At 33.7% G+C, this 11,022-nt stretch overlaps 1 protein-coding gene across 1 annotated transcript; it reads left to right on the top strand.

Moving 5' to 3' along the window:
• Positions 1-2,389: 2,389 nt before the first annotated feature.
• LOC117917257 (phosphoglycerate mutase-like protein 4) lies at positions 2,390-9,835 on the top strand. Its single transcript, XM_034833467.1, has 7 exons — positions 2,390-2,591; positions 2,863-2,983; positions 3,345-3,395; positions 3,478-3,588; positions 5,095-5,226; positions 8,597-8,672; positions 9,177-9,835. Exons 1-7 carry the CDS (start codon positions 2,392-2,394, stop codon positions 9,395-9,397), a joined length of 912 nt encoding a protein of 303 aa, XP_034689358.1. The 5' UTR covers positions 2,390-2,391; the 3' UTR covers positions 9,398-9,835.
• The last annotated feature ends 1,187 nt before the right edge of the window (positions 9,836-11,022 follow it).

The raw sequence follows: 11,022 nt of genomic DNA, 5'->3' as shown, positions 1-11,022 counted from the left end.
CATCTACTTTCTCAAGCTTTTAATTGACGGAGAGTTCCATTACATCCAAATATTGAACTTCAAGCTTTCAATTCATTCATCTAGATTCTAAAATTCCAATGGACCTTTACAAAAACTTTAATTGATCTACCTTACTTAAAAAACACTTCTCACAAAAGATGAATGAAAGTGAAAATGTAATTTTCAATCCTAATAGCAAGTAAAGCTCACGACACAAATAAAAACTAAGAAGGATTTGAAAGTGTACTTGAAAAAGTGGCAAGTTTTGGAATAAATGCACTTATAAGAGCTTTGAATAATAGAAATAGTTGGTTTGTCAATTAAATGCAATGAGTCTCATCTCCAATGCTCTTAAACACTTCAATTTATATGTTTTCAATCCCAAAAACCTGAAAAAAAAAAAAAAAAAAAAAAAAGGCTTAATTGGTTGAGCAACCGATTTGACTGATTCACTAGTCATTGTGTATTAGTAGGTGAGCATTAGGGTTCAAGATTTTAACTAATTAAGCAACTAGTTTGACAAATCTTGTCTCAACTTGTTAAACACATAATATTAGAAGAGAAAGACTCTGCAAAGTGTACCTTAATCGGCAAAGCCTAATTGATTCAATCAATTCTTCCTTTTTCTTGACTAATTGCACTATAAAATGTAAAAATAACCTTGGAACGAGGTTTGAAACCTCCAATAACATGTTTTTATCCCTTAAAGCATATTTAGGAAGAATTAGGGTCAAGGATTCATCAAAATCATGAAATCATCCAATTATAATGGAATGTGATCTTTTAAAGTTCGAAAAGGGATGATATTGAAACTTTACGTGCATGAAAAAAAGATAAAAATAAAAAATTAGACTCAAGTTCATCAACAAGTGACAATCTTAGTAAAAGTCATAAGTCTTCTTATCATTTAAAAGCTTTGATCCTTAAGTCATTGATATTATATTGTGTTTGTTTGAACTTAATTATTTTAAACTTTTAAAGGGAACGTTGAAATTATTAACTAGATTTGACTCGTTAATAGCCTTAACCTTGTCTCTGATTGGCAAAACTTAATTAAGAAACATCTTGGGCTAGCTAATAGATTAGCATAAGGGCCTAAAAGAATTTTCAATTAAAATAGGAAACCCAAATTAATTTTATGCTAAAATGAAAGATGAAGCTTGATGGTTTTGATTAAGAGAATTAGAACAAGACTCTTTTCATGTCCTATTCCATTTATCCTATAAATCAAAAGATTTATCCAAATACAAAAGGAATTTTCAACAAAATTACATATTTGAAAAATTAAGTCTTTATAATAAGAAATGAATAATTTACTCCAACTTGTAAAAAGGTGAATTACCAAAAAAAAAAATGGATGTGAAGATAAATTCATGGCTATCTTGAGTAGAAGAAAATCCATGCATCTTTAAATTTTATCAAAGTAAAAACAATTACCATTCTTTGTAAAAAGTTGAATATCCAAAAAAGGGTTTCTAAATTTTGATCTAGTGCAACACATCCCTTAATAATTTAGATTTCTCATTCTTTAATACTACAATTTAACAGAAACTCAATTACCATAATCAAATGAAAACAATTCTTTTCTTTAATTTTGTTCATATATTGTCTTCCACTCCATTTCTCCACATACTTCTCATACATCATCCATTGTTTTTATATTAAATACTTGTTAATAATGTCTCTTATTAATTATTAAATAAATAGTATTGGTATTCCCATGGCTAGTTTTCAACACCAAAAAACAAAAATAACAAAAAAAATTGTGAATAATAAAATTAAGAGGGATGATTGCTTGAGGCTTTTTTTAAAAAAGCCAAGAAGTAGTCTATATATTAAGTCCTACTTTCTAAGTTATTTGAGCTCGTAGAAAGAAAATGGAGCTCGCATGAATGCATGAGGCCCAAGCCCATCTCTGGGAAAGAAAGTGGTTTATATTGGAATATGTTATAAAATAAGAATAAATACAACGCAAATAAAAATAAAGAGAAATATATATTATTTTTAATAATGTATAATAGGGAGGAGGAAATCAAAGAAAAGAATAAAAATAGCATCTTCTTGCTCGAGATGGTCCTTCCACATGGTATGAGAAGTCTTTTATAAGCATCATCGAATGATCTCTGATTACTCATCTTTAACATGACTAGATGGGGAAGTTCATAAATGAAATATTCACCACTCATTTGTAATATAATATTTTTTATTATTCTTTTTTGTTTTACCTTGTTCGTTCTCTTGCTTCGGCAATTGCATGTCTCAAGTCTCAACCTTCCGTGGACGCAACAAATGCTGTATTTCAATGGGATGGGCCGCTAAAGATACCGGCCCATATAGGGCTTATCCTAATACATTCGAGGCTTGGTCCATGAATTTGAATGGCCCGAAGAAATGCTGAGGGGCGAGTATCGGATTGGCACAATACCCTTTGATCAGGTGGCTGGCCGGTCCATAAGCCGGAAGAATCCACCTTTGTTTGCAGCGACATTAAAACATTTTCCCAATCTTCGCTTGCAGCGTAGGACTCAACTCCAACGCCGACCTCACCTACTCAGAATTCCTGAGTCATTCATGGCGGACTCGGGTTCCAGGTCCATTCTCCATTCTTGCTCCCTTATCTCAACTTCCTTTCTTTTTCTTCATTGGTTAACCTTCGATTTGGTTCCCGAGAAAACGAAAGAAAAGAACTTAAAATCTGGATTTGTAAATGATGGAACTTTTGATTTAGTTGCTTTTCTTTTTCTTCTCCTACCTTTCTTAGCTGCTAATTGGAACCCTTTTGAACAATATGTAATCACACGATTCTTGAATTAAAGGCTCTGATATAATCTGATTAGACTTGAATTGAAACTCTGAATTCAGGGCTTCTTCTGAATCTGATTGCAATGGTGACCCTCAATTGGGCCCAGTTGACCCGGGCTATGTCGAGATCATTGTGGTACGTCATGGCGAAACTGCCTGGAATGCTGATGGAAGAATTCAGGTATGCGGAAATACATTTGTTTCCCTTGAAATTCGATTGGTTTATCTTCTGATTGTTAGATTTTCCACAATTTTAAGCCTGTGATCAGTTGACATCGGTAAATGGTATGTGAAATTCAAAAATGACATATCACTCTATAGAGGATGCCCTATAAATTCCACTGCATTGCCCTATTTGCTGTTTTACTCAAAAGTTTCCCCATCGATTCTATAAGTTTTCCAGAGTTGTGATTGATGTAGGCTTCATTCCTAGTTGAAAACCTTATGAGAATAACCCGTTGTCAGCTCATGGTCTTGTAGAATTGTATGCTTTGGTTTTTGCCTCATCTCATGCCCAACTTCATTTTTATTTCTTTTAACAGGGACACCTGGATGTTGAATTAAATGAAGCTGGGAGACAACAAGCAGCTGCAGTAAGCTTCTAACTCTTATTTTACATGTCTTTATGTGTTTTGCCTTTCAAATGCTTGATAATTATTTTACTCTCTCTTGAAGGTGGCTGACAGACTATCCAAGGGACCAAGAATCTCTGCTGTTTACTCATCTGACTTGAAACGAGCTTTTGAGACAGCACAGGCAATAGCAACCAGCTGTGGCAGGTTTGAGGTGTGAGACAAGAAGCAACTTTCTGAACATATATTTCCTTTTTTTTTTCTTTTTCTTTTCCTGTTTCTGTTATTACAAATGCAGATGCAATGGGATGCTAACAGGATCCATTTAAACTATCTTTTTTTTTTTTACTGTATCTGCTTCAAAATTTCTAATTTTTTTTTTCCTTTTTTGTTGTTTACACACTAAATTAGAAAGAAATGGCACATGGAAGCTTGTTCTGGAAAGCATCTAGTCAGTTTGGATGCTTAAAACTTTGATTGATGGGCTTGGAATTTGATATGCCCTGTGAAAAATAGATAGAATCACTACCATATGCCTTTAGGATGATACGATAAAAGAAAGCTGAAGCATTGGATGGGAACATATGACAATAATTAGGTTAAGCTAGGAGTTAAAATAAGAGTACAATTGATGGCACCAGAGGTACCAAAATATAGACAGAAGGTTCTGGACAGCCAAGCTAGTATTGGAAGAGGTGGTAAATTACATCAGTGCCTTTGCTAGCAAATTGAGCTGTAACAAAAAAATGAAGACACGCATGAACGATGAGCAGATTTGGGAAAATGGAAGCAATAGAGGCTCTGGGCCTTTCTGATTCAAATTAAGAATGTGAAATTCACGGGAGATAATGCTTTGTGACTTTGTCAAGGCTGCAGTGATTGTTTGATAAGATTCTGAAGACCAGGAAATTATTATTAGGCCCTTAGATGAGAGTTGTTCTTATACCAATATGAAAAATTAAATAAAATTCAGTTTTCATAATTGGGAAATGGGAATGATATGGAATAATTGAGGAAAAATATTAAAGATATTGATAACCTTTATGATTTGCACCCGAGGAATATACTATTGTTAAAAGTTAAGACTTTGCCTGGCTCTTGTGAATTAGATTATAAAGATTTTATGGAGTTAATTTGATGGGTTTTGCAGAGGAAAGAAGGTTGAAGCAAATACATTGATGCCATCAATAACATACATGAAATAACAGTAGCTGTAAAATTAGAGAAAAGGAGTTTCCTATTAGATATGCATAATCATGGTCAATTTTGTTCAGGCTTCTTTATGTGTGGATGAATTAGTTGTACCTTCTTTTTGTAACAATAGTGCCCCTTTTCCGATTGTTATTTCAGTGATTTGTCCTTGTTTAAAGGAAATATTATAGAATGTTAGACAAGTAGAACACACAAACTCACAAAGGACATATGTAGTAACATAAGAAAGTAGCTAAGGAAATTGATATGGATGAGTGGAAATACAATAAAAGATAAAACTTAGCACAAATGCATTTGGACAACCTTGGGAACACATATCTAAATGGTTCTAGCATCTTGATCATGCATGACGACCAACCCTTCACTTCATTCCACCTGATCTCTCCTCCCCTAAAAGAAAAATACCTAAAAAACAACTATACCTACTGTCATCTACATAAGGAGGACAAGAACCTTTAGGCTTATATCTTTTATTTCTTCACTTTTTCTTGTTGGGCTTTGGTTTCAGGTTATTAAAGATCCAGACCTACGGGAAAGAAATTTGGGGGATCTTCAAGGTCTTGTATACCAGGAACTAGCCAAAATTAATCCTGAAGCTCACAAAGCTTTTTTATCTCATAGGACTGATCAAGAAATTCCTGTAAGTATTCATTTTATACTTGTGATCTGTAGAACGCTAATTTTATCATAAATTTTTTGTGAATGTTGGACTGCTGTTTTAAAGTTTAAACAAAAGTGTATACTATTGGAAATTGGAGAAATTTGTGGGCAGGGCTGCAAAACAGGTCTGGCTTGCTGTAACTAGACCCCTTTGCCAACTCATAGAAGATCCTTTTTAGCCTTTATCCTCTTATTTGGGTAAAACGCCTCAAGTTTAGTATTTATTATTATTATTATTATTATTATTATTATTATTATATACAAGTTTAGTATTTTGCTAAATTGAAGTGTCTTTAGCCTTTTAAAACATTGGATATATATACAAGTTTAGTATTTTGCTAAATTGCCAACTCAAAGAAGATCCTCTTTAGCCTTTATCCTCTTATTTGGGTAAAATGCCTCAAGTTTAGTATTTATTATTATTATTATTATTATTATTATATACAAGTTTAGTATTTTGCTAAATTACCAACTCAGAGAAGATCCTCTTTAGCCTTTATCCTCTTATTTGGGTAAAACGCCTTAACAGTGTCATTGGCCTTTTAAAACATTGGATATATATACAAGTTCAGTTTTTTGCTAAATTGCCAACTCATAGACGATCCTCTTTAGCCTTTTAAAATATTACTATGCTTTCCCTTATTTGGATAAAACGCCTTAAGAGTGTCATTACCCTTTTAAAACATTGGATATCTATGCAAGTTCAATATTTTGCTAAATTGTCAACTCAGAGATGAATCAATAACTTTTGGACAAGGCCAGGCATGGTTTGGTTTGGTTCAATTTTTAGCCCTATTTTTAATTAAGCCAAATCAATCAATTAGAAAAATATACCTAACCAAACCACCAAATTGATGCCTCTAACCTAACTAAACCAGTCCATATAGGGGTGATTTTAAATTCGGTATATATATATATATATATCAACAACCCATATTGTTTTTTCAACCAATAAATCAACAAATATAACATTTTAGGCCTTAAATCATAAGTTTTTTAAAATCTATTTGTTAAATTGTTTAACATATGAAAAAGAACTTAAAGAAAAAAAAAGGTAATACACAAACAATCCTGATACACTAGCCTAAATGACATAAAAACAACAAATAAAAGCATTTTATTAGGGAATTGGGGTGGTTCAAATTTATTCAGTTTGAAAGAACTACTCTAAACCAAACCGAACTAAATCAATTAAGAAAAAAAAACTCCTAAGTGGACCAAACTACCAAACCAACCATGTAGGTTGGTTTAGGTTGGTTAGCCATTAAAAAAAAAAAATACCCACCCCTAGCTTTGGAGACAAGTTAGAGTCAAATTGAATTGAATGAAATCTAGAGAAAAACCAAATAAAAAGCAGAGAATCACCAAAGAAAGAGTAGAGGATCTCCGCAATGATGGAGGAATAAAAAAACCCTCCATCTATGATTAGAAAGAAGAAATTTAACCCACTTGTTATTGACAAGTTCTTTAAGATTGGCCCTTGAATGTTGAAACTTCAAAAGTTCTCCATTTTAATGATCTTTTTGTGTGACGATGTTGTTTGTTAGTGGTTGAAACTTGAAAGCCATCTTTGGAGGGGCATTAATGGCATCACAATCTTGATTGGTGCCATCTTTGCCATGATTCACATATGGCGGTGGCCTAAGGTGAAGTTGTTTACATCTTGACTCTTAACTTGCAATGCAAGTTGTGGAAATATGAAAGGGGTATTTAGGTTTGCAAAGGTTGGGTATATATTTGGTGCTAGTTGTAAAAGTGAAATGGGTATTGGGTATTAGGTTTTTATAGACTGGTAACTGAATATTGGGTTTATTTCAAATGTGTAATGGGTATTTGAGTTTATATAAAATAAATGGGATGTGGATATGGGGATTAAAAATGGATAAAAATATGAGTATAAAAAGGGATATGGTTATGGTGCCAATGTATTCATTTCTAAATATATTAATTCAAATAAAAATAAAATTAATAAGTTTTATTTTTTATGATTGCTTTTATTTTTAGTATATTTAACAAGAAAAATAAATTAAATTTTTTCAAAGATGATTTCTTTGTTTCGTAAAACTTTTGTATGTATCTTTACTTATTTTATTTTTTTATCATTTCTATAATTAGAGAGGCAGCAGAACACTTGAAATATAAATTTTGAAATTTTGAAAATACTTGTTTTTGGACAAACCTTTTTTTTTTTTTTTTTGATAGTTCCTTTTTATTATTTTGATCTTTTATTTTTTTAAATAAAATTTTATTTTTATCTAGCAAGCTACAATGCTAATATCTTTTAGACCAATTATTAAAACTTAGTATTAGGTGTAAATATGGATACAACAAGGTTATAGAATTTAAGGAATTTTATTTTTTAAGAATAAGTTTTTCTTAATAAATTACATTAATTTATTATATTTTTTTATAAATTACTCAAAAAAATAAGTTAATTTATAATTTATGCAAATTTTAAAGATTGAATGAGTTAAACGAGTCATAATCATGTCAAGCGGGTCATAACCATGTTCTCGTAATATACATGGAAATGGATTATTTGGATTAGTTTTCTATTAATTTAATATAATTCAACCCAACTCAATTCAACATATTCATTTAACAGATCCCACAAGTTGAGTTGTATTACCCCTGTAACAAATGGATAATATTTGTGTCAAAAGAATCTAATACAATTATTAAGTTACATTCAGGCTGAGTAAATTTTCTCATTTTTGTTAGCTTGAACAACATGAGCTTGATACAACACAGCCCAATTGCCACCCCTTGGTTTTCAAATCCAATGATTTGAATTCAAGACAATTTTTTTGTCAATAGTATGTTGAAAGTGCACAGCTTGACCTGGAGTTCATTTAATAAAGCTGGCAGGCTGATTGCTGGCTAGGGGATGTGATGAGGCTAGGCTGGATGGACCTCAAGCTGGGGTTTTGTGTATTAAGCTGGCCTTGGCAGGCCAGGCCTCGCTTGCACCCTTATTTTTTGGGACCATGTAAGATGGCATTGTATTGAGCTCATTTCAAATGCATTGAACTAAGTACAAGTGATGGAACATGAGTACAGACTGTGTTCAAATGCAAGGCCTTGATACATCAGGCTGGACTTCAGTCTTTGATATGAGGTTGTCTGATGTTGGAGTAGTTCAAATAGATGTTAGCTGTTGTAAGTTGCAAATGAAACAGCTAGTGTACACGGTCAATAGCATACTTCAAAAAAGAATGAAGAATTTTGGAGAAATGTAATTATGATGATTAATACCTTATGAAACCCATCCTCGACATGGAACTCAATTTTGGAATGTCTGATGAACTTATTGGATCTGTTACTCATCCATTTTAGTCCATATAATGCAGGGTGGTGGAGAAAGTCGTGATCAAGTTTATCAACGCTGTACATTGTCCTTGAAAAGAATTGGCAGCAAGCATAAAGGTAATTTTAAAATGATGATATCTCTTTTCTAAGTAAGTCTACATGGGGGAATGTAAAAAAAACTAAGTTCAGGTGTATTAAAAATCATGAGTAATGGTGCTATGCCCTATTTAAGTATTTAAAAAACCTTGATTGCCTTTCAAAGCCTCCCTAGCCATATCACAAGTATATGAAAGTTCATAAAAATTTATGCTTTTTGAAGAGCTCAGAAGTGAATCTGAAAACTATTTTTGCATGTAGTTTTCTATCACGGCCTAGTCTCAGACTGTAAATTTGAATCTTCTTTGGATTTATCCAACTGTTTCAGTGAGGTTTAAGGTGTTGGGGTTGCCTTAGGCTGTTAGGCATTAATTGTATACTTGCTATGTACATAGGGGTTTGTCCTCTTTTCTTAGGCATATTCCAATAAAATTATTGTTGCCTCATGGAAAATTTATGCTTTTCCTAATGGAGAATGCTCTGTTGTCCGTGAAATTTACATGGTGTTACTTGGTCTCATTTCAGGAGAGCGTGTGGTTGTGGTCACTCATGGGGGTGTCATTCGGGCACTTCACAAGCGGGCTTCTCCAAATGGACGTGCAGGGAAAATAATGAATACATCTGTCAATATATTTCACTTGTGTGATGGGGATAAGTGGGTCATAAAAGCATGGGGTGACATTAGTCATCTCGACGAAACTAAATTTCTGGAGTCTGGTTTTGGTGGGGACAGAACTTCTGGTTGATTCATACATGGCTGACCTTGGCATTTTGCAGCCACTTGGTTCAAGCAATGGCATTCTTGAGTTACAGGAGGGAGAAAGTACTCGGCCTTAATAAATTGACTGTTATTCTCAGTTATTATTTCATCCATGTGGCCTGGGAGAGGATTGATACATCTTATACAAGGTGGATGGATTTTCACTCCAAACTTTGTTTCTCCACTCCATACTTATGAGACAACTTAAAGCAAAAGGTAATGTAGCAACAGACTTATGCCATTATTGATATTAGATAAATTGATATTCTCATGCCAGATGTTACCAAATAATAAAATGCAAGTAGTCCATCTGAAGAGCAGCTGTGGTTCTGATTTTATAGAGCAAACCTCTTAGTCTAGTCTATTGCTTGTGATGCACAGATGAATGACTTGTCATTTGATTCGATTTATGGTTGTCTCGATCTTTTGGCCTGTGTAGCCCATGCGTTAGATCGCGTGCATTAACTCGATTTTGGCCTCCAGCATCCGTATCTGACCTACTAATGCAGGGGACATACGCATAACAACGATGCTATTGCATCTGTTTTTTGCCCTAGACAATTGCATGGAGAATGGCCCCATGAATTTCACATCTCAAGAGTTATCCATATCTTCCTAGATCAAGATCAAGTATGCTTGGGAACTCCCACATGTTAATATTAATTTGTTAGCATTAATTCTTCTCCCTTCTTTTTGGTGCTTTGTGATTAGTTACAGTGAATCAATGATGCATACTTGGGCAGCATGAAATCCCAAATGATCTTGAATCAGAGCCAAAAATTTACCATGACAGGTTGCAGTTCGTCATGTCAAAAAACATTGTAGTACGGATGATGTTTTGGCAAACATATATTTTATACAGGTTGAAGTCGGGTGACAAATGACATTGACATCTCCACCACAAGGCGTGGGTCAGTCCAAGCATAAGATATAAAACTTAGCAGTTACTCATCAAAGGGGAACCGGCCAACATTGTCCTGGAATTATGTCAACTCATCAGAACCTTTTCTCGAGTTCTAAAGCAATTTGCCTCGAAAATTTTTGGTTCACGTTTGGTTAGATCCTGTCTCTCTGAGTAAATTTCTATCATTTGGTTGCAGGCATGGGGGTCATTTCAACATAAAATTCAATGAACCCAAAAGAAAAACTGAATTGTCCTCTTTATGTCAATAGAGGGAATCAAATTCAATTCAATTTCCAACAGTTTATGATAGGATAAGTGGAACCGTCTAGGGCCACATCCTTCAAATTCAACCTTATTTCCTCCAAGCATGCAATTCGGAATTCATTATATCTGCTGTATGATTTTTCAGCACGCCCTCCATCATGCCCACAATGTTAATGCTTCATGATTATCATCGAACCACCCATTTTTTCAGTTTGAATTTTAAACCCCAACTCATTTTCACTAAAGGTCCATAATAATAAAAGGATTTATAAAAAATAAAAGTAAAAATTCCTGCAGGGGCCAGGGGGCTACAAGAGCACAATGTCGCAGGGAAATGAACTCAAATTCTGACGTCTGAGGGCCACCTTAAAACAGACTTTAAAAGCCAATCCCATCCTGAAACCAACTATGAAAAGGAGGGCTGAGGCACTGCTTCTGGAAGG

The sequence above is a fragment of the Vitis riparia genome, chromosome 7, assembly GCF_004353265.1.
Source record: "Vitis riparia cultivar Riparia Gloire de Montpellier isolate 1030 chromosome 7, EGFV_Vit.rip_1.0, whole genome shotgun sequence".
In the NCBI taxonomy this organism is placed as follows: Eukaryota; Viridiplantae; Streptophyta; class Magnoliopsida; order Vitales; family Vitaceae; genus Vitis; species Vitis riparia.
This window is presented reverse-complemented; position numbering and strand designations above follow the sequence as displayed.